The sequence below is a fragment of the Stegostoma tigrinum genome, chromosome 4, assembly GCF_030684315.1.
Source record: "Stegostoma tigrinum isolate sSteTig4 chromosome 4, sSteTig4.hap1, whole genome shotgun sequence".
NCBI lineage: Eukaryota > Metazoa > Chordata > Chondrichthyes > Orectolobiformes > Stegostomatidae > Stegostoma > Stegostoma tigrinum.
In genome coordinates this window covers 18,471,217-18,498,703 of record NC_081357.1, presented here as the reverse complement: position 1 = coordinate 18,498,703, position 27,487 = coordinate 18,471,217, and the positions used below count along the sequence as shown (strand labels likewise).

Below are 27,487 nucleotides of genomic sequence, written 5' to 3'. Positions count from 1 at the left end.
ACACTTTCAGACAGCATGTTCCTGTTGTGATGATCCCATCGTTATTGGTAGACTAGTCAGATCCCAGACAGGAACCTATATTACTTGTTTTTGTTTTAAGGGACTGGTTTCTTGCTGAAAAGTAAATATGCAATGCTGCAAACTTTTCTTCAGTAGTAAAACTGAAGTGCATTATAATAATAAAGAAATGATAAAATAGAATAATTCTAACTAACTCCTCATAACACTAATTCAAAGATATATACACACACAGAAAAAATAATTCCACCAATTCCCAAATATCCCTCAAATTGGAAAGAAACAGAACTGCAGTTTTTACCCAAAATACTATTCATACATTACTCACACCAGTGTCCCTGTATCTAACCAGGTAGGTTTTAAGTCCGCCCACCGCTGACACTGGCGTCGCTCCACCCACCGCCTCCACAGCCAGCAACTCCAGAGGAGACAGCAGCACCAAGCCCTGCTGGGTTTTCACCATCCCCCAGACCTCCCCCTTACTGAGGATGAATGGTCAGTCCTCAGTAAAGGGCTCACCTTTATCCCCCTCCAACCAAATATCGATGAATACAACTCATGCTTGGACGTTGAGCAGTTTTTCCACCGCCTCCGTGCTTATTTCTTTAAATTGTGAGCCTAATCCTCCCACTACTGACCCCTTCTCCAGCCTCCAACCCACCCCCTCCTTCTGGACGCCACCGCAAGGCATCCCACCCTCCCTTGGCCTCTTCATCTCAAACTGCCATCGAGACATCAAACGCCTCAACCTCTCCACCCCTCTCACCCACTCCAACCTCTCCCCAACGGAACGGGCAGCCCTCTGCTCCAACCCAACCTCACCACAAAACACACAGACAAGGGGGGGGGGCACAGTTGTGGTATGGTACACTGACCTCTACATGGCCAAGGCCAGGTGTCAGCTCTCTGACGCCTCCTCCTACCGCCTCCTTGATCATGACCCCACCCCGACCACCAAACCATCATCTCCCAGACCATCTACAACCTCATCACCTCGGGTGATCTCCCACCCACAGCCTCCAACCTCATCATTCCCCAACCCCGCACTGCCCGCTTCTATCTCCTTCCCAAAATCCACAAACCTGACTGTCCTGTTCGACCAGTTGTCTCTGCCTGCTCCTGCCCCAACGAATTCATCTCCACTTATCTCCCCCTTGGTCCAGGAACTCCCCACCTACGTCTGTGACATCATCCATGCCCTCTACCTCCTCCAAAACTTCCGATTCTCTGGTCCCCAACACCTCATCTTTAATATGGACGCCCAGTCCCTGTACACTTGCATTCCCCATGCAGATGACCTAAAGGCCCCCTGCTTCTTCCTGTCTCACAGATCCGACCAATGCCTCTCCACTGATATCCTCATCAGCATAGCTGAACTCATCCTCACCCTTAAACTTCTCCTTCAATTCCTCCCACTTCCTACAAAGGGGGTGGCCTTGGGTACCCATATGAGCCCAAGCTATGCCTGCCTGTTTGTAGGGTACATGGAACAATCCCTCTTCCAAAGCTACACTGGCCCTATACCCCATCTCTCTTCCTCCGTTACATCAATGACTGTATTGGCGCCACCTCGTGCTCCTGTGAGGAGCTAGAACAGTTCATCCACCTCACTAACACCTTTCACCCCAACCTTAAGTTCACCTGAACCATCCCTGATACCTCTCTCTCCTTCCTGAACACCTCTGTCTCCATCTCTGGCATCCACCTCGAAACCAATATCCATTTCAAGCCTACCGACTCCCACAGCTACCTAGAATACACTTCCTCTCACCCACCTTCCGGCAAAAAGGCCATCCCCTATTCCCAATTCCTTCGCCTCCGCCCCCAAGAAAATGCATTCCACTCCCAGACATCCCAGATGTCCTTGTTTTTCCAAGGACCACAATTCCCCTTCCAGTGGTCGATAATGCCCTCAACCATGTCTCTCGCACTTCCCGCAACTCGTCTCTTGCACTTCCTACCTACAGTAACAACCAAAACAGAATCCCCCCTCGTCCTCACATACCACCCCACCAACCTCCGAATCCAACGCATCATTCTCCAACACTTCCACCATCTGCAATCTGACTCCACTACCAAAGACATTTTTCCGTCCCCACCCTGACCTGCTTTCCAGAGGGACGACTCTCTGTGACTCCCTTGTCTGCTCCACACTCCCCTCCGGCCCCACCACACCCAGCACTTTTCCCTGCAATGAAGCAAGTGCTACACCTGCCCCTACACCACCCCCCTCACCCCCATCCCAGGCCCTAATAAGACCTTCCACATCAAACAGATGTTCATCTGCACATCTGTTAAAGTGTTATGTTGTATCTGCTGTTCTTGCTGTGGCCTCCTCTACATCGGGGAAACCAGGTGGAGGCTCTGGAACCACTTTGTGGAACACCTACGCTCGGTGTGCAGCAAACAACTACACCTCTCAGTCTCGAACCATTTCAACTCCCCCTCCCACTCTTTGGACGACATGTCCATCCTGGTCCTCCGGCATTGCCACAATGATGCCACCTGAAGGCTGCAGGAACAGCATCTCATATTTCATTTGGGAACCCTGCAGCCCAAGGTTTCAAAGTGGACTTCACAAGCTTCAAAATTTCCCCTCCCCCAACATCATCCCAAAACCAGCCCAGTTCGTCCCCGCCCCCCCAACCATTCCTCCCACCTCAAGCCCCACCCTCATCTCCCAGCCACTAACCTCATCCCAACTCCTTCACCTGTCTGTCCTCCCTGAACAAACCTATCCCGTCCCTAACTCCCCACCTACATTCACCTTTACTGGCTCCAACCCCACCTTTTTGGCCGGTCTGTCTCCTCTCTTTTATGCATCTTCTATCCGCCTCCCCCTCTCTCCCTATTTATTTCAGAATCCCCTTCCCCTCCCCCATTTCTGAAGAAGGGTCTCGGCCCAAAACGTCAGGTTTCTTGCTCCTCTGATGCTTGCCGTATGGCCTGCTGTGTTCATCCAGTGCTACATCTTGTTATAAGATAATAAAGTGTGAAGCTGGATGAACACAGCAGGCCAAGCAGCATCTCAGGAGCTCAAAAGCTGACGTTTCGGACTTAGACCCCTCATCAGACCCTACACCTTGTTATCTCAGGTTTAAGTTACTTGTGGTTTTAACATTTGGACTGGAATTACAGATGTCTCCAGGAATAAGCTTTCACATCTGCTTAAGCCATTATATTAATCTGTTCAGTGTCTACATTTCTGATCCATGATTTACACTAATTCCTCTCTGTTTCCTTGCAGCGTCATTGGCTAAGGGGTGATCTTACAGAGATTTATAAAATCACAAGCAGCACAGATAGCGTGAATAGCCACAGTCTTTTTTCCAGGGTAGCAGAGTCCAAAACTAGACGGCATAGATTTAAAGTGAGAGGGGAAAGATTTAAAAGGGACCCAAGGGGCAACCTTTTCACGCAGAGGGCCATGCTCGAATGGAATGAGCTGCCTGAGGAAGTGGTGGAGGCTGATACAATTACAACATTTAAAAGGCATCTGGATGGATACGTGAATAGGAAGGGATTAGAGGAATATGGGTGCATATGCTGGGAAATGAGACTAGATTAATGTAGGATATCTGGTCAGCATGGACAAGTTGGACTGAAGGGTCTGCTTCCATGCTGTACAGCTCTATGACTCTAATGTGTCCCAGTTTACTATATATTCTTTCCTCTCAGAAGCACCACTCTAAGCAACATCCTATTCCAAAGATTTCAATGAAATGCCCCACTGAAGGTCAAAAGTTTAAATTTAAAGTGGTTTGTCCCCACCCATGGAAATTTCCCTTAAATTTAAAAGAATAAGCAACAAATTCTAACACACATTAAGGCCTCACTATTTATCTTGTTGGTTGCAGAACAATCCAAAAGTCCTAACAGTGCACAAAACCCATTTCACTCTAAAGACAAGCCTCAAAACCTGTCTTTAAATGAAATCACCATGGCTACTGAAACACAGGCAAGTTCATTATTAGCTTCAAACACACAAAATCCATCAGTTACTATTTCATAAACTAGAAACTCAAACTCAATAAATAACATTAAGAATTATACAAAGTTTATATCACACAGCTCTTAAATATCACTGCAAAAAAATACTTTCCCCCAAGTCGTCGTTATCTTTTTGGTCAACAACTATTGGGTCCTTTTTTTTGCATTCAAGGATGTGGGCACTGTTTAGATCAGCATTTACTGCTCATCCCTAATTACCCCAGAGAAGCTATCTTCTTGAACTGTTGCTATTCCTGGGTTATTTAAGGAAGAGAGTTTTTGACACCTCAACAGTGGTGACATAGTTCCTACTCAGGATAGTGTGCAACTTCAAAAGGAACCTTTAGGTAGTGGTGCTCCTATGCCTCTCCTGCCTTTGTCCTTCTGATGGGAGAAGTGACAGGTTTGTTAGGAGCCCTGGTGAGTTACTAGTGCATCTTGCATATACTGCATCAATGGTGAAGAGGCTGAATCCTGATGATGGTACATGAGATGCCATTGGTGTCAAGCCTGAAATGTTGTCAGCAGAGTACTCATCCAAGCAAGTGGAGGCATTCTATCACTTCTGACTTGTGCCATGTTGGTGGATGGCAGGTAATGAGTAACTGCAGAATTCTTAGAATCCAACCTGCACTTGCAGCCACAGTACTTCCATGATGGACCAGAAACTGAACTGAAAACAGAACACAGAACAGTGCAGCACACTACAGGCCCTTTGGCCCACGACGTTGTGACGACTTATTATACTACTATAAGACCAAACTACCCTGCATACTCTACATTTTACTATCATCCACATGCCTATCCAAGAGTGACTTAAATGTCTCTAATGTATCTGACTCCACTACCACTGCCGGCAGCGCATTCCACACGCCTACCACTCTCAGTGTAAAGAGCCTATCTCCCCTATACCTTCCTCCAATCACCATAAAATTATGCCTCGTAATTGTCATTTCCGCCCTGGAAAAAAAGTCCCTGGCTATCTACTCTATCTATGCCTCTCATTATCTTATACGCCTCTATCAAGTCACCTCTCATCCTTCTTCGCTCTGGAGAGAAAAGCCTTGGCTCTCTCAAACTTTCCTCATAAGATCTGCCCTCCGGTCGATATCCTTCTTATAATGATGTGACCAGAACTTAACACAACATTCCAAGTGTGGTCTAACCATGGTTTTATAGAGCTGCAGCATAACCTTGCAGCTCTTAAACGCAAATTTTCCTGCCAATGAATGCCAACAAGCCATGCGCCTTCTTTACAACCCTATCAACTTCAGTAGCAACTCTGAGGGATCTACAGACATGGACCCCAAGATCCCCCTGTTCCTCCACATTGCCAAGAATCCTGCCACTATCCCTGTATTCTGCATTCAAATTTGACCTTCCAAAATCAATCACTTCACATTTTTCTGGGTTGAATTCCATCTGCCACCTCTTTGGCCTGCTCTGCATCCTGTCAATGTCCCATTGCAACCTACAATAGCCCACAACTCCCACCAACCTTCGTGTCATCAGCAAACTTGCTAACTCATCCTTCCACTTCCTCATTCCAAGTCTTTTATAAGATCACAAAGAGCAGACGTCCCAGAACAGATCCCTGCAGAACACCAGTAGTTACCAAGCTCCAGGCTGAATACTTTCCATTTACTACTACCCTCTGTCTTCCGTTGGGCAGCCAATTCTGTATCCAGACAGCCACATTTCCCTGAATCCCATGCCTCCTTACTTTCTCAATGAGCCTACCATGGGGAACCTTATCAAATGCCTAGCTAAAATCTATATACAGCTCATCCACTGCTCGACTTTCATCGATGTGTTTTGTCACATCCTCAAAGAATTCAGTAAAGCTTGTGAGGCATGACCTGCCCCTCACTAAGCCATGCTGACTATTGAACAATGGTAACTACCTGGACACTGAATGGGGAATTCTGCGATGGTAACGCCACTGAACATCAAGGGGAGATGTTTGGATTGCCCCTTATTGGCGTTGTTCACTGCATAGCACTTGTATGGTGCAAGTATTTCTTGCCACTCTTCAGCCTAAACCTGGATGTCATTCAGGTATAATATGATATTGCAGACATCTGGACCTTCTCATGGAATCTAAAGGTCACAGAGTCATACAGCATAGAAATAGGCTGTTCGGTCCACCACAGCTATGCAACCAAAAACACCAACTGTACTAATTCCATTTACTACTAATTCCATTCACCCATAATCAGTCCACGGTCTATGTCCTGGCCCATTTAATCCAAAAATTTCTTAAACGTTGAGAGCGCATCTGGCTTCATCACCCTCTCAAGCAGCATGTCAATCATTCAGTTCCAAGCCTGTGTAAATCTTCTTTCTTCAATACTCTGATGACATCAGAATGTTCTTTGAAGGAGCAACTTGTGCTGTGGATGAGGCGAATCAATAGATGTAGTGGACTTAGTTTGCACCATCAAAAGTTATTGTGGAAAATAAAAGCTTGTGGTGTTAGGCAACATGGAAAGATGATTAGCTGGCTCACAGGATGCAGAGGATAGGAATAAATGGATCTTTTCTGGGCTGGGAGGATGTCGTCAGTGGTGTGCCACTGAGGTCGATACTGGGGCCTTGATTCTTGCCGATGAATAGAAATGATCTGGATGAAGGAAGCAAAAATAGTGCTAGTTGGGAGGGCTTAACTGGAATGGCAGAGGGTTAGGGACTAGAGCGACAGGTCAGCAAGTGGAGGGATACAGTCATGAGTACAAAAGGTTTTTGGATTTCACGTTAGCTGCTGGTTACCTCACATACTACTTGCTCTTTGCTTCATTTCATTTCTGAAATGTTTATTTAGTCCAGTTCTCTTTTCTTTTATCAACTTAATATAATTGCTCTACATTTGCTAGAAATGATAAAGCCATATACTGGCTGCATTAAAACTTGTTCAAAACTAACAGAAGTGAGCAAATGTTTAATTTTACTGGCATCTCCCACCCTTTTTATACGGTTCATTTCCACATGGCAACTCGTTCAAAAACAAAATTCTACAGATTCATTTTTGATCTTTGGCTATAGGTAAAGACAAATGAATGATGTTTTTGGACTATCTGGTTGCCACTGTTATTAGCTGTTCAGTGAAGCTATTTGTACATACAGGACTTAAAACTGCTCAATGTTTTGCCAAGCAAACACGCTCAATAACTGCTCATTTAAGCAACCCCTCTGTTCCATTTCATTCCTGAATACATTAACCTACTTTTACAACTCCATCTGGACAAAACAAGCTGCACACAGAGGAAACTGTTGTTAACTAAATAAAATGCTGTTGTGGCAATTTAAAAGGCTGCTAAAATTATAGACTGACTGGTAACTATGTACATACATACAGCATTTCCTATTACAATGCAGTTTATTCAGTAAGAACGATTTCCAAACTCACTCATCATTCTTAGAAATAATTCGCTTTTGAAATATTAGTGGAACTTTTAATTCTTCAAGTATTTGAGATGCAGTCACTGAACAAATTTTTAATGTTACAACCTATTTGGAAGTAAACTGAAGTCTAATTTTAGTGCATTACATTCTCATTGCTTCTGAGAATATCACATTTTTAAAATGTAAACAGTCCAATTTACCATTTCAGTAACATTCAGAATAACTTGCTTAGTACGGCAGCAGAAACAAAAGAGTATGGACGTTGAAATCGTGATGGGATGTTTCTGTTAAAGGATGCAGAATCCCAAACATTGAATCGCCTTTCCTTGTCCTAAAGATGCAATACGCTCCTGAAGAATTAGCTTACTGCACACCATTGGAAACATCAAGTCTTCCAGCAATCCATGCATTTTTATCTTCATACCACAAACACATTTCCAAAAGAGATTAGAATGATTTAGAATGATCACAATTCATCCCAAAGCAAGATTGAAATTAAACATTTGTGGCAAAAGCAACTATAAAAAGAAACAAGGAAGCCTCTGAAATGTCAACCTTCTTCCTCAGTCGAGGACTCCCCAGTACCATTGTTGACATTGCCCTCAACCGAGTATGAACCATCTCCCCACTTCGGCCCTCAGCCCCTCTCTTCGTCCTACAATAGCGATAGGTTCCCTTGTCCTTACCCATCATCCCACCAACATCCTCAGCCAGATCATTAGCCGCCATTTCTGCCACCTCTCGCAAGTTGCCACCACAAGACACATATTCCCCCTTCCCTTCCATCAGCCTTCCAGAGGGACCATTCCCCGCAGAATTGCCTGGTCCACTTTTCTTTCACTCCCCATCAGCCGTCCACAGCATCTTCCCCTGCAATCACCGAAGGTGTAACACCTGCCCATTTACTTCCTCCCTCCTCAGTATGCAAGGCCCCAAACATATCTACCAGATGAAACAGTGCTTTACCTGCACTTCACTCAATTTAGTCTACTGCATTCACTGTTCACAATGTGGTCTCCTCTACATTGGGGAAAGAAGCGTAGACTGGGTGGCCGCTTTGCAGAACACCTACATTCTGCTAACAAAAATGACCCTGAGCTTCCAGTTCCCTGCCACCTCAACACTCCAGCCTGTACCCTAGCCAATATCTCTGTCTCAGGCCTGCTGCAGTGCTCCAGCAAAGCTCGGCGTAAGCTGGAAGAACAACTTGTCATTTTCCGCTTGGAGACCCTCAGCCTTCTGGAGGCAGTATCGAGTTCAACAACTTTAGGAACAAAAACCTCCGTTCTGAGGAAGGGTCACCAGACCCAAAACATTAACTGTTTTTTCCTTTACAGATGCTGCCAGACTTGCTGACCTTTTCCAGTAGCTTTGTTTTTATTCCTGATTTACAGTATCCACAGTTTTTTTGGATTTTACTCAACAATTTTAGGGTTTGAACTCTATGTCTTAGGCCTCACCCCATGCAGCAGGCCTTGTTATCACACAGTCTGCAATGACAACAAACCCATTCTTAGCCACTAACAGTCTCCATTAACTGCTATTCACTCTCCCAGCCAGATAGCTGTTGACTCCTTTGTCTAACTGTTCTCTCACTTTAGGCTCTATCGCCACCTATCATTTACTCTTGGTTGAGATAGAACATAGAACATTACAGCACAGTACAGGCCCTCGATGTTGTGCCGACCTGTCATAACGATCTAAAGCCCATCTAACCTACACTATTCCATGTACGTCCATATGCTTGTCCAATGACAACTTAAATGTACATAAAGTTGGCGAATCTACTACCGTTGCAGGCAAAGCGTTCCATTCCCTTACTACTCTCTGAGTAAAGAAGCTACCTCTGACATCTGTCCTATATCTTTCACCCCTCAATTTAAAGCTATGCCCCCTCGTGCTCGTCGTCACCATCCTAGGAAAAAGGCTCTCCCTATCCATCCTATCTAACCCTCTGATTATTTTATATGTCTCAATTAAGTCACCTCTCAACCTTCTTCTCTCTAATGAAAACAGCCTCAAGTCCCTCAGCCTTTCCTCATAAGACCTTCCCTCCATACCAGGCAACATCCTAGTAAATCTCCTCTGCACCCTTTCCAAAGCTTCCACATCCTTCTTATAATGCGGTGACCAGAACTGTACACAATACTCCAAGTGCGGCCGCACCAGAGTTTTGTACAGCTTCACCATAACCTCTTGGTTCCGGAACTCAATCCCTCTATTAATAAAAGCTAAAACACTGTATGCCTTCTTAACAGCCCAGTCAACCTGGGTGGCAACTTTCAAGGATCTCTGTACGTGGACACCGAGATCTCTCTGCTCATCTACACTGCTAAGAATCTTACCATTAGCCCTGTACTTTGCCTTCTGGTTACTTCTACCAAAGTGCATCACCTCACACTTGTCTGCATTAAACTCCATTTGCCACCTCTCAGCCCAGCTCTGCAGCTTATCTATGTCTCTCTGCAACCTACAGCATCCGTCGTCACTGTCCACGACTCCACCGACCTTAGTGTCGTCTGCATAGTAGGAACTGCTGATGCTGGAGGATCTGAAATAATAAGGTGCAGAACTGGATGAACACAGCAGGCCAAGCAGCATCAGAGGAGCCGGAAAGCAGAAGTTTCAGGCCTTTTTCATTTCTGAAGAAGGGCCTAGGCCCAAAATGTCAGCCTTCTTGCTCCGCTGATGCTGCTTGGCCTGCTGTGTTCATCCAGCTCTACACCTTGTTATCGCTATCATTTACTCTTGCCTCTTCTCCACCATCCTATCTTCTGCATAAAAACTGACATTTTCCTAGCTTCCGTCAGTTCTCAGGAAGGGTCATTGTAGCCGAAAGGTTAACTCTGATTTCTCATCACAAGTGCTGCCAGACCTGCTGAGCTTGTGTGTGCGTGCATGAGTGTGTGTGTATAAAAAGAAACTAACCTCCATGACAACAGAAAATCTTCTCATCCACAATAGCAGCAATTGGCAGACAGTTGAAGCAGTCTGTGAATGTTTTCCAAAGCTTGATATTAAAACGCCTCTTGCCTGTTTGAGGAAGAAAAAAATAGCTGAAAGGAATTAAATCTTTAATAACTGCTAAACAGTTGAAGTTTACCCCAGCGCATCTCACCCAAAAACCTTAAGAAGAAATAACATTAAACAGACTAATTGAGATTTGGAACACATTGCTACAAGTTTTCTTTTGACTGTTCCACGTTGTAGAAAATTAAAACATTAATGTGTTTTATAACTAGGCCCCTTTATATCAGAGCCACTGCAATGTTGTCAATTACATATCAGGATAACATAATGCAAGCTCAAAAAAAAATTGACCAGGATTCTCAAATAAAGGAATACTCAGTGTCAACAACTATATCTTGCCTTCAATGTCAAGTTCTTTGAAGCTAATCACGAGATATGTCTTTTTAGTAGTGATCTCTGCTGCAACCGAACATGAAACAAAAAATTCACATATACTGCACACAAATATACAAGGAACATACTTGGCTACAGTTTGAACATAATGCAAGCCTGGAACATATTCAAATACTCTGCACATAAATCTGGACCTATTGACACTAGATTAAGAAACCCTGTTATACTAAAAGTAAAGTTGCCATTGTCATACTGGACCATAATGCTGCCTTTTTCATTAAACAAGGACAACTTTTCAAACAGGAGGGTCCAGGTGAGGGGAAAGGTTGAGAAAGAGAGTCCTTCATCATTATCTTAGCTAATGCAGGAAGTGAACTCACACTGGTGGCTTCACTCTTCATCACAAACCAGCCATCCAATCAACTGAGCCAACTGACTTCAAATTGTATCTTTTTTAAAAGGTGAGAAGTTGGAACAAACTTTTATCGAATCTTAGTTAGCTTAAGTATTGCACATGGTCCTGGTCATCATAAAGAGAAATACAGTCACTTGACAAGATATAACATATTGAAGGTATGATCAGTAAATTTGCAGATTACATGGTGGTGTGCTAAACTGTGCGAAGTAAAACCTTCAACTACAGGACAATATAGACTGGCTGGTCAAATGGGCTGCACAATAGCAATTGGAATCAAATCTTGAAAAGTGACAGAGGGACCTAACTAAGATATAAAGGATACCGATAGGGAAAACCCTTTTTCTCTTAGGTTTGGGGGAGTCAATAACCGGGGCGCTGTTTTAGTTTAAGTAGCAGGTTTAGACAGGATTTGTGGAAAAATGTTTTCACCCAGAGGTGGGTGTTTACCTGGAAGTCAATGCCTAAAAGGGTGGTAGAGAAAAGGAGCCCTCAAGACATTTTAGTAGTATTTAGATGAGTAATTGAAACACCATAGCATACAAGGCTATGGGCAAAGTGCTGTAAATTGGCATTAAGATACATACTTAATGGCCCATGGAACCAATGGGCCAAAAGGAGTGTTTTTTCAGTGCTGCAAATGTTCTCACTCTCCTTGACTCTAAATGGCAAAAGGTATTGAGGATTATACCAGAGTGAGATTATTTATATCAGGAAAAGACAAACAGAAAGTTAAAGGATGATCAAGTACAATGTTTAAAATTATAGAAAGTTTTTGACAGAAGATATACAGCAAATCCAAACTGTATTTACAGTTTGCACATATTGAAACATGCAACAGATTTCACAGAAGCATTATATAACAAAATATAACACTGAGCCACATGAGATATCAAGACAACCAGAAACTTGCTCAAAGACGTGGGTTTTCAAAATATTTTAAAAAGAAGGCAGGGCGGAGAGGGAATTCCAAAGTACGTTGCTATAGTAATTTACGGGACAGCCACCAACAGTACAGCGATTGAGAATGGAATGCTAAACTGCCCAGAATTCAAGCACATGTAGATATACAAGGTTATAATGGAGATTACAAAAAAAAACAAGGATAGGCCATAGAGATTTAAAGATAAGGATAAGAAATTTAAAATTGAGGTTATTGGTCAATCAGGAGCCATTATACATGAGAAAGTAGTCGTGATGGTGAATGGTACTTTGAAGAGAGTAAGACACTGTCAACTGAGTTTCATGTGACTTTAAGCATATGGAAAGCAGAATGTGGGAGGCTGGCAAGATACTTGTTGCCATTCCCTAACTGCCTTTATGAAGCCAAGAGTGCATATCTTTTAGCTGATGCAGAAGTTTCAGGGTAATTCCCTCATTACCCTATATAATGTGCTGCCGCTGCTAGCGAACAGTGATGTAAGATTCTAGGTGGTGTGATTATGACCAAGTCAGCGTAGGCTTGTCTATGAGAGAGATTTCCAATTTGGCACAAGGTGTTAGTAAGGGGGACTCTGCAGGGCTGACTAGGTAGCGGACTTGTAATTTCTAGTGTATCAGTGGTTGACCTGTATACAGCTGCATTCAATATTTTTTAATGTGCTGGAGTTTTGAACCAATTATTTGCTTGCTAGGCCATAGAACGTAGAACATAACAGCACAGTACAGGCCCTTCGGCCCTCGATGTTGTGCCGACCTGTCATACCGATCTCAAGCCCATTTAACCTACACTATTCCATGTATGTCCATATGCTTGTCCAATGATGACTTAAATGTACTTAAAGTTGGCAAATCTACCACCGTTGCAGGCAAAGCGTTCCATTCCCTTACTACTCTCCGAGTAAAGAAACTACCTCTGACATCTGTCCTATATCTTTCACCCCTCAATTTAAAGCCCCCTCGTGCTCACCGTCATCATCCTAGGAAAAAGGCTCTCCCTATCCACCCTATCTAACCCTAACCCTCTGATTATTTTATTTTATTTTATATGTCTCAAGAGGGCAGCTAACAGTTAATCAGGTAGCTGAGAGTCTGGGGTCACATGTAGGCCAATAGATTTATTTCCCAGAAGGGAAGTAAAGGCATTTAACAAGGCATTTGATAAGGTTCCCCACAGTAGGCTCATTCAGGAAGTAAGGAGGCGTGGGAATCAGGGAAATTTGGCTGTCTGGATACAAAACTGGCTGTCCAATAGAAGACACAGGGTGGTAGTAGATGTGAAGTATTCAGCCTGGAGCTTGGTGACCAGCAGTGTTCCGCAGGGATTTGTTCTGGGACCTCTGATCTTTGTGATCTTTATAAATGACTTGGATGAGGAACTGGAAGGGTGGGTTAGTAAGTTTGCCGATGACACGAAGGATGGTGGAGTTGCGAACAGGGCTGTTGTAGGGTGCAAAGGGGCATTGACAAGATGCAGAGCTGGGCAAAGTAGCAGATGGAATTCAACCCAGAAAAGTGTGAGGTAATTCATTTTGGAAGGTCAAATTTGATTGCAGAATACAGGGTGAATGGCAGGATTCCTGGCAGTGTGGAGGAACCAAGAGATCTTGGGGTCCACGTCCACAGATCCCTCAAAGCTGTTACCCAAGTTGATAGAATTGTAAAGAAGGTGTATGGTGTATTGGCTTTCATTGGCAGGGGAATTGAGTTTAAGAGCTGTGAGGTTATGCAGCAGCTCCATAAAACCCTGGTTAGACCACACGTGGAACAGTGTGTTCAGTTCTGGTCCCCTCATTACAGGAAGGATATGGAGAGGGTGCAGAGGAGATTTACCAGGATGCTGCCTGGACTGGAGGGCAGGTCTTATGAGGAAAGGTTGAGGGAGCCACGGCTTTTCGCTTTGGAACAAAGGAGGATGAGAGATGACTTGATAGAGATGTACAAGATGATGACAGGAATAGCTAGAGTGGATAGCCAGAGACTTTTTCCCAGGGTGGAAATGTCTATTACGTGGGGGCATAATTTTAAGGTGATTGGAGGAAGGTCTAGGGGAGATGTCAGAGGTAGTTTCTTTACATAGAGAGCGGTGGGCATATGGAATGCGCTGACGGCAGTGGTAGTGGAGTCAGACACATTACAGACTTTTAAGCAATTCTTGGATAGGCACATGGATGATAGTATAACGTAGGGTATGCAGGGTAGTTTGAGCATAGTAGGATAATAGGTCGGCACGACATCATGGGCCGAAGGGCCTGTAGTGTGCTGTACTATTCTATGTTCTATGAAACTAGCTTGTTTTTAACTACAATATTTCTATTACTTTCAAAAGGTAAACAAGCACGTACTTATATTTGAGTAGAGAGTTAGGAAGTTATGCTGCAGTTGCACAGGATGTTGGTGAGGCTGCACTTGGAGTATCGTGTTCAGTTTTGGTCACCTTGCTAATAGGAAGGATGTTATCAAACTGGAAAAAGGACAAAGAAAATTTGCAAGTACGTTGCCAGGACTCAAGGGACTGAGTTTTAAGGAGAGGCTGGACAAGCTAGGACTTTTTTCTTTCGAGTGTAGGAGACTGAGGGGGGATATCATGAAGCATGGATAGGGTGAATACACCAAGTCACTTTCCTAAGATTGGGGAATTGAAGATTAAAGGGCAGCAGTTTAAGGTAAGAGGGGAAAGAATACATATTTAAAAGGCATTTGGATGAATACATGGATAGGAAAGGCTTAGAAGGACATGGGCCAAGTGCAGGTAAATGGAGTTAACAGGGATGGACATTTTGATCGGCATCACAAAAAGTCAACATGAAGCAAGAATCTTAACTTGCAAACCAAAAATGCTTGCATTAGTACGATCTGTCACAGTTGTATGGCGGTTGGTAGTTGAGTTAGATGGAATCAAACGAGCTTTTGCAATGGCAAGATTTAATTCCACTTCAAATCTTTTAGAGAAGCACAGGAGTCTCAGCCAAGGGGCTAGTTTATATTTCTGGGACCCAGCCACAAATACAACAATTAATCAGCTGCAGCAAAGCAAAACCATCCTTCCCATTCCACAGAATCACATAATTGTTACGGTGCAGGACCCAACCATTCAGCCCATCGATCGTGAATAAGCAGTTCAAACAAGCATCATTACAGAGTAACAATCTCGTGCTTTTGTTCCCTTGTCCTTGCACGTTATTTCTATTAAAAAAAAATCTAAACCATCTAAATTCCTCAACTGAACCTGCCTGACTAGGTTTCCAGGAAGTGCAATCCATACCGTAACTCAGTATGTGGAAAAATTCTCTCACATCATGCTTGCTTCTTTTGCTTGTCACTTAAATCTATGCCCATGCGTTCTTATTCCTTTTATAAGGAGAACTGCTCCCCTCATTACTCTATCCAGCCCACCCATAATTTTGAAAACCTCCATCAAATCTCCTTTTAGCCTTCTCACCAAGGAGAAAAAATTCTAACTTCAATTTATCCTCAATGAAACTTCCCATTTATAGTCATACAACTGTACAGCATGGACACGACAGTCCAACTTGCCCAGGCTGACTAGATATCCTAAATTAATTGAGGTTGAAGTTGGTTGGCTCACCAACCTGGTTTCTTGTTTCACAGACGTTTCATTACCATGCTTGGTAACATTCTCAGTGCAGCCTCCGATGATGCGGTGTGTTTTCTCACCTGGTTTTTAAATCTCTGAGGTCCGTTCAGATGGATAGCCTCACTTCCAGGTTTCCTTCGTGATGGAGTATACATGGGGTCGCGTCCAATGTGTTTATTAATAGCATGCTTCGTGGAGTGCGAGTTTCTAGGAATTCTCGCACCTGTCTCTGCCTAGCCTGTCCCAGGATCTTCGTGTTGTCCCAGTCAAAGTGGTGGTTCTCCTTGACAATGTGGATTGACATGCGTGAGTACTCAGATTGCAGACCAAAACCTCTCAGATCCTAAATTAATCTTGTACCATTTGCCAGCGTTTGGTCCATTTTGCTCTAAACCTTTCTTATTCATATACCCATCCAAATAGCTTTGAAATGCTGTCACTGTACCAGCCTCCACCACTTCCTCTGGCAGCCCACTCTGTACACGCACCCAACCTCTGCATGAAAAAGTTGCCCCTTAGGTCCCTTTCGCCTCTCACCTTAAACCTATGCCCGCTGGTTTTGGGCACCCCCAAGCTTTGGAAAAGATGTTGGCTATTCACCCTTTTCATGCCCCATGAATTTATAAACACCTATAAAGGTCACCCCTCTGCCTCTGACACTCCAGGGAAAAATAACATCAGCCTATTCAGGCTCTCCCTATAGCTCAAACGCTCAAACCCTGGGAACATCCTTGGAAATCTTTTCTGAATCCTTTCAAGTTTCACAATATACTTCCCCTAACCCGAATTGCACACAGTATTTCAAAAGCAGCCTAACCAATGCCAGGCACAGCCACAACATGACCTCCCAACTCCTGTACTAAATGCACAGACCAGTAAAGGCAAACATACCAAATGACTACTTCACTATCCTGTCTACCTGTGATTCCACTTCCATGGAACAATGAAGCTGCACTGCAAAATCTCAACAATACCCCTTACCGTTAAGTCTAACTCCTGCCCTGATATACCTTTCCAAAATGCAGCACCTCACATTTATCCAAAAAAAACCCCACTCGCCACTCATAGGCCCACTGGCCCATCTGATCAAGATCCCATTGTACTCTGAGGTAACCTTCACTGTCCATTACACCTCCAATTTTGTGTCATCTGCAGGTTTACTAACCACACCGCCTATGTTCACATCCAAATAATTTATTTAAATATCAAAAAGTAGTGGACCCAGCAGTGGTTCTTGTGGCACACTGCTGGTCACGGGCCTCCAGTCTGCAAAGCAACCCTCCATCACCACTTTGTATTCTACCTTTGAGCCAGTTCTGTGTCCAAATCGCTAGCTCTCCCTTTCTTCCATGTGATCTAACCTTGTTAACCAGTCTACCATGAGGAACCTTGTTGAACGTCTGACTGAAATTACAAAGACACACACAGCACAGGCCATATAGATCAATCCACCGCTCTGACCTCATCAATCCTCTGTTACTTCAAAAATCTCCAAGATAATGAGACACTAGTTCCCACATAAAGTACTGGAACCATTCTTGTAAATTCCTTCTGCAGTCTCTCCAATGCATTTCCAACATGATGAGTTACTTATCTGCAATGAGGAGAATCTACTGAAATAGTGAGCAGTAAAGTTGAAGGGAACAGGAAATTCTGAGGCACTATGCCCGAGTAGTTGGCTCTACAGCATCAGAGACCTGGGTGCTAGCCATCTAGCTACGCTATCTCTCCATCACATTCTCTGTTGCTGACATCAGAAGAGTAATGCAGAATATCAGAGTTCACAAATAGATAAAGGTCTTAATATAGTAATTGAATAATCTACAAAATGAGAAACGACCACGACCCTTCACAAACTAAGTAACTAAAGACTGGCATTCACCCATGTTGTGAAATCAAAATAAATTGAACTACTGCATAAAGCAAAAATAGTGCCTAAATTTAAAATTTTTAAAATCTGAACTGAAAGTGCAATGATGTCTAATTCTGACTATAAGTCAGGCTTATTCTAAACCTGGAACTGTGAAGCAATGATAGGGCTAACGGAAGGCAGTTAAAGAGTGACACCAGTTAAATTACACTTCCAGAAAGTTAGCAAAGCCAGCAACTGAATGTTCTCCTCCCAAGTTACAACCGTCCTGTAGTCTGACAACTAAAATCTCTAAATTCAATAACACAAAGTATGATATTCGGTGTGGGCAGAGGACCCATATATCAGTGCTTGTGGCCAAAGTCAACTCAGAGGAGGTTCTTACTGCATTCAACCAAGACTAGCTTTCGTGATTCTTGTACACAATGGGTAAGAATTCTTTAGAATAATAACTTACTGAAGTATCCAATTAACACAATCACTTCATGGCAGCATGCAAGTGTGAGCAACACTGAGAAAAGGAGAAAGGATAAAGGATAACACTGAAGGACAAGAAATGGCTGGACAATATTGAGGGGGAAGGGGGAAAAAGCAAAGCAAGCAAAGTGCTTTTGAGCATGGAAGAAAGAAGAATGCCAGTGTCAGATGGATTGTATAGGTTAGAGTATAAATATTGCTGGTGTGGAATACAGAAATGGCAGGTGGGCGTAAGAGCAGGAAGAGTGGCAACTTGAAATCACTGGAAAGGTAAGTGAAACTGGTGACAACAAAAGCAATGCTGACTGGATTAAGAACAAAAAAAGTGTACCATATGTGATCAACAAATGTCAGCAGTGAAAATGATCAGGTGATGGACAGAAGTAGCAGTATGAACTTGGGATATTTGACATGAGAAAGTTTCAAGTGAAAAGGTGCGAAGTTACTTAATAGTGACATCGCTCCCCAACCAAGTTTGGAAGAAGTTTGCATCTCTGAACTGAACTACTGTTGGGAGTGTGGAAAAGAAGCAATGGTGTGGACACAAATCAGCCTGCATAGATACTCTAGTTAATCTTCTGTTAAATTCACGAATGAGATGTGGGTGTCTCCGGCTAAGCCAGCATTTATTGCCCAACCCAAATTGCCTAAAGGGCAGTTAAAGGTCCATCATATTGCTGTGGGTTAGGAGTTACGTAGGCCAGACTGGGCAAGGATAGAAGATTTCCTTCCCTCAAAGGACATTAGTGAAACAATGAATTCATAGTCATCATTAGACCCTTACTTTTTCCACAAGTACATATTTTTGGATTTCCTCTCGGGGTTTTTTCTTCATCTCTCCAGTAAAACTGTGGATTGTTAGGAGTATTTAAAGCTCAATTGACAGTCATAGAATTGTACAACGCAGAAACAGACTATTTGGTCAAACACGTCCATGCCAACTAGATATCCTAAATTAATCTAGTATCATTTGCCAGCATTTGACACACATCTTTCTAAACCTTCCCTATTCATGTAACCATCCAAATGCCTTTTAAATGTTGTAATTGTACCAGCCTCCACCACGTCCTCTGGCAGCTCATTCCATACAAGCACCACCAACTGCATGAAAAAGTTGCCCCTTAGGTCCCTTTTATATCCCTCCCGTCTCACTTAAAATCTATGCCCTCTAGTTTTGGACTCCCCAACCCTGGGAAAATGACGTCGGCTATGCACTCTATCCATGTCCCTCATGATTTTATAAACCTCTAAGGTCTCCCCTCAGCCTCCAATGCTCCAGGGAAAATAGCCCCAGCCTATTCAGTCTCCCCCACAGATCAAACCCTTCCCCCTACTTCATTAAATGCTTATCATATCTGCAGGTTTGGTCCCTGGGTCCCTGCCATTTGCAACAAGTATTGTTCCTGAGAGTTGGGGCAATTAACTGGCCATTTCAGGACTTTAAGGAAGGCAAGCCTCCTGAAACCAGCCCTGCCCCTTTCCCTACCCTAAATTCCAGGCGTTTAATGTGTGGGTGGGTAGGTGGTAGGAAGACCCTTTGCAGGCTTTTTTTAAAACTTTCTCCCTCTTTTCCCCCATGCATGCCTTCAAATCCACTACATTCAAACCTGTTAAGGCTGGGAGAATTTAAAACTCAGCCTTTGCTGTCACTGACAGTGGCCTGAACAAAACCTGATAAAAAGGCAGCAACTGTAGGACATCAGCATGACATCGTGACAGAAAAAGATCAACTAGCCCATCAAGACATTCTCACAGCACAAGGGCTAGCTGGATCAATATGGCTAAATGGTCCCTCCCTCATTATAACTACTAGGTTCATGTCAAGTTTAGTAACAAAGCAGTTCGCCAGGTTTCTGCTTTTTTCAGCAAGTGTAAACTTTCGTGAACCTGTTAACTTCTGCTTTGTTAGTATGTGAAAGTAAATTTGCAGCTTTTAGAAACAGGCTCCTTTTTTTAATGCTTTCACAGGAATGGGTACTGCTGGTAGGGCCAGTATTTAATGCCTATCCCTGATTGCCCAGAAGGTGGTGGTGAGCCATTTCCTCAACAGCTGCAGTCCGCATGATTTAGAAATACCTCCTACTCCTTGGGGAGGGAGGATAGGAATTTTAGGATTTTCACTCAGTATATCATATTCCTTTCCTTATAGATGGTGGACAGGTTTTGTAAAGTCAAGAGAAAAGTTGCTTATGGCAGATTTTCCAGCTTCTGACCTACTCTTCTACAGTTTGTGCATGGCTGATCGAGTTCAGACTCTGGACAATGATAAATAATCTAATTCCCCATGATCAATAATCTGGGGTTCAGCTGCCAATGAACAAGGGAAGATGGTCACTGCGTGGTAGTTGCACCTGTATGATGCAAATATTACTTGCCATTTATCAGGCCAAGTCTGAATGTTGTTTTCTTTTGCTGAATGTGGACGTGGACCTTTTCAGTGCCTGTGAATGGCACTGAAGTAATTGCCCTTTGTAGAATGCAAACATATTGTAAAAATTTAACATTTCAACATAAACCTGCTGAATGAAACAGGGATGACGGATTTCAAATGGTTACAGAAAGGCAAACTTAACAGATTTTGATATGATACCAGCTGATGGTAATTCTACCAAATCATATGCTACAGTGAACTGAGGTTTGATAGACTGCAAGCTTTACTGTTCTTTTTGTTTACAGTGGTGGCCAACCACATTTCTAAGAGTGGAATAATAAGATTATTATGCAAAAGACAGACACAAACTGTATTATATAAGAACTATTTAAGCAATCTGACTGGAAGCAGCAGAAACAGAGAATCATCCATTTTACCCCCCTAGCAAAACCTATACATGTACACACATCTCTAAAAACCTGAAGGAGGGTCTAGGCCCAAAATGTCAGCTTTCCAGCTCCTAAGATGCTGCTTGGCCTGCTGTGTTCATCTAGCTCTACACCTTGTTATCTCTGTTTGCCATACTAATGTTTCTTACTTAGCTGACAAGGCTATAATCAACTATTTTTCAGCAAATTGCTATATATTCACTAGATACTATTATCATAACATTGTTCAGGGAATATCCCTCCCAGAGACCCTGAAAACAAACTAATTGAGCTTATTAAGTTAACCCTAAATGCAGTTACAGCCTTTTGGATGTTTTAATTTCCGACACTTGCACGGCCTCCTGTAGCTTTCTCTCCCTAGCCCTGACCGCTTGAAGGTCAGAAATCACACGATACCAGGTTATAATCCAACAAGTTTATTTGAAAACACAAGATTTTGGAGCATAGCCCCTTCATCAGATGAAGTGAGAGATGCACACACAACACAGAATTTATGAGTAAAAGATCAAAAGGGTCATGCAACTGATGAGGATGTATTAAACAAACCCAAGATACTGTTAAATGTTAAGTCAGTTAGAAGATTTTAATTGATTAATATGCATACATAAATCTCCAAATTCCTTTCAAGTCACTGTGCCTAGCGAACAAAAGGTTCTACCAGTATAAAGAAGAGGTGACATGTTAGGTCAGACCATGCATGTTGGAGACAGCGAGAGAGCGCGAGCGAGAGCAAGAGAGAGAGAGAGAGAGAGACAGAAAGCGGTCAGGGTCTGGAATGCAGTGCTCGAAAATGTGGTGGGAACAGGTTCACTGAGGAATTTGAGATGGCATTATATTATTATTTAGAAACAAGGTGCAGGGTTACATGAAAAGCCAAGAGATTGACACCAAGACAAAATGATCAGAGCAGGTGCAAAGACCATGGGTCAACTGGACTACTTTTACACTAACAATTCTGCAACCTTAACCTCTAGGTTATTCAAAGTTTTTGGAAACTCTTAAAAGCTCCAGGTGCCTCAAAATGGCCAAGATTAATTAAGTTATGCCTTAATAGTCAGTACATTTCTATAAATATAAATCAAGCTGAGTTGAATAAAACTGTTCAGTTGATCGCACTCAAATGACACACTCAAATGAGAAAATACAAGAGTTACTTCTAGTGAACAAAATAAGTTTTTTTTTATATGAACAATAGAATCTTTTCAATGCTTTATTTTAAGCTATTCTCCCAGTCAATCATGGTGTCTGATTGTTAAAGATGCAAATTACATAACTCTAGTTATGAACACTGATTTATTTAAGTATGGCAACACATCCAATGAAAATACCACCATTCATCAAATTAAACTACAAGCAACAGCAAATGGGGTACTCACATTCATCGTAGAATCCATAGATACGATTGATACTGGCGCACTCATGATTTCCACGCAAAAGGAAGAAGTTTTCTGGATATTTGATCTTGTATGCTAGGAGGAGGCAAATCGTCTCCAGAGACTGCTTTCCTCGATCTACATAATCTCCCAAGAACAAGTAATTTGCCTCAGGTGGAAATCCTCCATATTCAAACAATCGCAGGAGGTCTGTGTACTGTCCATGAATGTCACCTAAAATGGAATAGAAAATTAAAAGCTATAATGGTTTCCAGGGTTTATTCAATGCCATGTTCTTCCATTTGCAATACACATTTGACTATTTTTCAATTGTATCTTGTATAGAAGAACTTGGCCCTCTGGTCATACTTCAGAGAAAAATGTCAAAAGTTTTGGATTCAAATTTAGGTGAAAGTAAACGAGAATCAGCCACATATTAAAAGATGATCGTTTTCAGGTTCAAATTCAGGATTGTCATTGAACAGGAGTTAAGTTTTTTTTTCCAAAAATCATGGCTGGAATGCTGAAGCAGCAGTATCTCCTGTCCTAAACATGGGATTTTTGGTCTTAATACAAAGCAAACCACTCCTTCTTTTCCATTTCTACAAAGCACAAAAACAAGCTCTTAGGAAAGCCACCGATCAAAACGAAGAGCAAACCACTAAAATATGCTATGGTAGGTAGGAAAATTTGAATACTTTTGAGTTTAAAACATGTTTTTCAAAATTTTTGAACAGCACTGTGGGAATAGACGGTTGTCTATGAACGCAGAAAACATTTGTTAAGAATGTTTCTAAGTGATTGGTAGCATAAGTTAGATTCCACAAAGTTGCATATAACTTATCTTACATGAACAGGCAATGTTCCGGAGGGAGAAATCAGAATAGACAATACAGAGGGTGTTCTCTCAAATAAAAACAAAATGTTGCAGAAGCTGGAAATTAGAAACACACTGCGATGTTATGCTCCTTATCTTCCTACACAGGGGGTATGTGGAAGCTGTCTTAAACTTATTGCCTGAATAGGATTGGGTGGGAAACGCTTGTAAAGGTGTGAGACATCTGTAATTCTGTAAGGGGATGAAACTTCTGTAAAGGTATGAAACTTCTGTTTATACTGAAGTGGCCAGGTCAGTGACCTTTTGTTCAAGCCAGACACTTCGGTGGCTTGAAATCACATTCTGTCACTTCGGCGACTGGAAAACACATCCTGCTATTATCAGTGCCTTCGCAAACGATCAATGCTGTACCCTAGATAACAAAGTGTGGAGCTGATGAACACAGCAGGCCAAGCAGCATCTTAGGAGCACAAAAGCTAACGTTTCAGGCCTAGACCCTTCATCAGAAAAGGGGGAATGGGGAGAGGGTTCTGAAATAAATAGGGAGAGAGGAGGAGGCGTATCGAAGATGGATAGGGGAGAAGATAGGTGGAGAGGGCACTGATCCAAGATATCCTGTTCCCTTTACGTTCCAAATGTAGTAATTGTTGTTTTTGTATTAGCCAATTCATACATAGAGTATAAAAAGTGGGGACCGTCTGCTGTTCGGGGAGGCCAAGCAGCATCTCAGGAGCAGGAAAGCTGACGTTTCAGGCCTAGGCCCCTCTTTAGAAACATCAGCTTTCCTGCTCCTAGGATGCTGCTTGGCCTGCTGTGTTCATCCAGCTCCACTCCTTGTTATCTCTGATTCTCCAGCATCTGCTGTTCCTATTATCGCTGTTCGCGGAAAATCAGGGTGCGTATAGCAATCCTCCACAGCTTGTACTTCCTTAATAATAAAGGCTTGTGTTTTTGTAGCCAGCCAGGTCAGTATCTTGCTATTGCATCAAGTCTGTGAGGGTCTCCAAAAACGAACCTGACAGCACAAAACTCTGAAGAAACTCAGCAGGTCTGGTAACATCTGTGGAGACAGAAATCAAGTTAACATTTTGATTCCAGTATGAGTTCTCACGTGCTTCTTTTAGGGTTTGCTCTTTGATTGGTAGGATGCAACAAGTGACATTTCACAGGTATGTGCACTGTTTCCTCTTCTTCATTCACATTAAGTGGCTTGAATGAAGAAACATATTGTTTGCAGATGTGTTAAAGGGTGTCGTAAATTGTGGAACTTCAAAACACTCCAAGCACCAGCACAACAGGTAAAATGGATGCTGTAGCATGCACAGGCTGTCCCACTAATTTCAAAAAGGGACCACCAAACCCTCCAGTGCTGGCCCCAGACCCGTTGTGCTCCCTCCTAGCTCTTTGCACTAACTAAGAGTTTGATATGGGAGGAAGGAAGGAAAGCCTCGATTAACTACAGCAACTATATGGGCAGCACCATATTTGTAACAGGCAGCTGCTGACAGTGACATCATGCTGTAAACCCTTCTTGTTCTTCCCGGGGGTGGCATTCATAATAAACACACAGTTGACTAAGTCAAGAGAGCAGCACAGACAGACGAACTAAATACAGTAAATAAAACTGCAGCAAATTGAATTCAACGTAGGTCGGGAGGTGATCCACCTCAGATCAGAGCAAATTAAACTACATGTTCTGCGTGACGTAAGACTGCAACTGGTGAAGGAGCAAAGGGAACCGTGTGAAGAAAAGTTGGCATAAAAACAAAGAACTGTTCAGAACCAAGCTCTGAAAGAAAAACAAACTGCTGACGAAATCTCTGGCATCATTGCTGGACCTGAAATGTTGGCTTTGTTTCTCTCTCCACCAGATCTGCTGCATTTATCCAAAGAAAGCTTGAAGAACAACAACTTATCTTCAACTTGGGGACCTTATAGTATTCAGGGCTCAACATCCAGTTTAACAATTTTAAAGCATGAATACCTCCTTCATGGTTATTACCCACCTTCACACTGCACTTCAGCACAGCCTGCCCACTTAGAGTAAAGCCTATGATGTCCATCACCAAGTCTGGCTGGATAGCATCACTACTGTCCAAGCTAATTAAGCCCTCAAGGACATACCTACTAGCATGGTTTTACGGCAGGTGGTGAAGGAACTAATAAGAAGGATAAATATGCTTGATATCATCCTCACCAGTTTGCCTGCTGCAGATACGTCAGACCATAAACAGCACTGGTAGAAGTGATCATTGCACAGACTTTTTGGAGACAGAGTCTCACTTTCACATTGACAAGTTCATGCATCATATCACTGCATTGAATGGGACAGCTTTAAAAAGATCTAGAAGCTCAGGATTGGACATCCACAAGGTATAATGGGCCGTCATACATAACTGTACTCCCAACACAATCTGCAACCTTATTGCCCAGCATATCCTCCATTCTACCATTGTCATCAAGCCAAGGGATCAACCTAGTTCACTGAAGAATGCAAAATGGCAGCATTAGATGTATGTAAAAATGAGGTGCATCTGGTGAAGCTACAAAATAGGTCAATCTGCATGACAAACAATAAAAGCAGCCAATAACAGACGAGGCCAATTAATTCTACAAAGGATCAGATGTCGGGTCTGTATTTGCCCTGCCATGTCTGATCATGAACAGACACAGACAATAAAACAACTCTCTGGACAATGCCTCCACAATATCCCCATACTTAATAAAGTCTTGGATGAAACGATTCACCCCATAGAGGTAGGGGTGTGTACGTGTGCATGCATGTATGCACGCATGTGTGTGTTTACATCTATATTGGCAAGACCATGTAGGCACTTTGACAATGCATGAATGGACACTGCACAACAATCACCAGGCATGAGTGTTCCCTCCCAGTCAGGGAACGCTTCAGCAGTCAAGGGCATTCAGCCTCTGATGTTCAGGTAAGCACCCTACAAGGCAGAATTCAAGATGCACAACAACACAGAACTGCCATGCAGACAGAGACTGATAACCAAGTTTTGTATTCATGGAGACATCCTCAAATGTGGTCGTGGTTTCATGTTGTGTTGCAAGTGACCCCAGCACACTGTTCTGTATCTGTAAAATATTCCTTACCGTCCTGTTTTGACAGCATCTCCTTGAAAAATTGTTATGATATCTCTCTATCTTAATTAGTTTGTACAGCTTTGGATTACTTATTACATTCTCACACGCACTGCTTCACACACACTATCGCTCTCTCACTCTGTCTCAAGCACATGCATAAACCTGGTGTAAAATTTCATCCACTATGTTTGTTTATTTGCAGATACATTCTATTTTGTTCAAGAGACACACAATTTGTACTCACAGTCAGTCAGTGTGGCATTTTATAAATTCCTGTTTTAGTTACAGAATGAGCCTGTTTCCAGGTTAAAACGTTTAAGACTCTGGACAATATCTCACGCCTACAATTCAGTCTCCAATCTCAGATGTCAACTACTGTATATTCTTAGAGATAATAGGAACTGCAGATGCTGGAGAATCCAAGATAACAAGGTGTGGAGCTGGATGAGGCTCTGCTAGTTTGAAATTTGGCAAGTTAGGCAGACACTGATGAAAACCTTTCATTATCTCAGGACAGTGACTTGAAACAGATTCTGGAATTTGTATCTTACTCACTCAAAACTAACTGAGTTCTCCATATTGTGATCAGAGATAATGGAAGCTGCAGATGCTGGAGAATCCAAGATAACAAAGTGTGAGGCTGGATGAACACAGCAGGCCAAGCAGCATCTCAGGAGCACATAAGCTGATGTTTCGGGTCGAGACCCTTCATCAGAGAGGGGGATGGGGAGAGGGTTCTGAAAATAAATAGGGAGAGAGGGGGAGGCGGACCGGAGATGGATAGAGGAGAAGATAGGTGGAGAGGAGAGTATAGGTGGGGAGGGGATAGGTCAGTCCGGGGAGGATGGACAGGTCAAGGATGCGGGATGAGGTTAGTAGGTGGGAAATGGAGGTGCGGCTTGAGGTGGGAGGAGGAGATAGGTGACAGGAAGAACAGGTTAGGCAGTCGAGGACGAGCTGGGCTGGTTTTAGGATGTAGTGGGGGAAGGGGAGATTTTGAAGCTTGTAAAGTCCACATTGGTACCATTGGGCTGCAGGGTTCCCAGGCGGAATATGAGTTGCTGTACCTGCAACCTTCGGTTGGCATCATTGTGGCACTGCAGGAGGCCCATGAAGGACATGTCATCTAAGGAATGGGAGGGGGAGTTAAAATGGTTCGCGACTGGGTGGTGCAGTTGTTTATTGCGAACCGAGCGTAGGTGTCCTGCAAAGCGGTCCCCAATCCTCCGCTTGGTTTCCCCAATGTAGAGGAAGCCACAACGGGTACAGTGGATAC

The 27,487-nt window shown here is 43.1% G+C and overlaps 1 protein-coding gene across 1 annotated transcript in view; it reads right to left on the bottom strand.

Annotated features, from left to right (window-relative positions):
• Nucleotides 1-27,487, bottom strand: part of ppp1cb (protein phosphatase 1, catalytic subunit, beta isozyme) — a 107,795-nt gene that overhangs the window by 19,329 nt on the left and 60,979 nt on the right. Inside the window, exons 3-4 of the mRNA XM_048530822.2 lie at nucleotides 22,269-22,499; nucleotides 10,339-10,443 (exon numbers count right to left, since the gene is read on the bottom strand). Of these exons, the coding sequence (XP_048386779.1) occupies nucleotides 10,339-10,443; nucleotides 22,269-22,499 (336 nt within the window). The remainder of the gene's footprint in view (nucleotides 1-10,338; nucleotides 10,444-22,268; nucleotides 22,500-27,487) is intronic.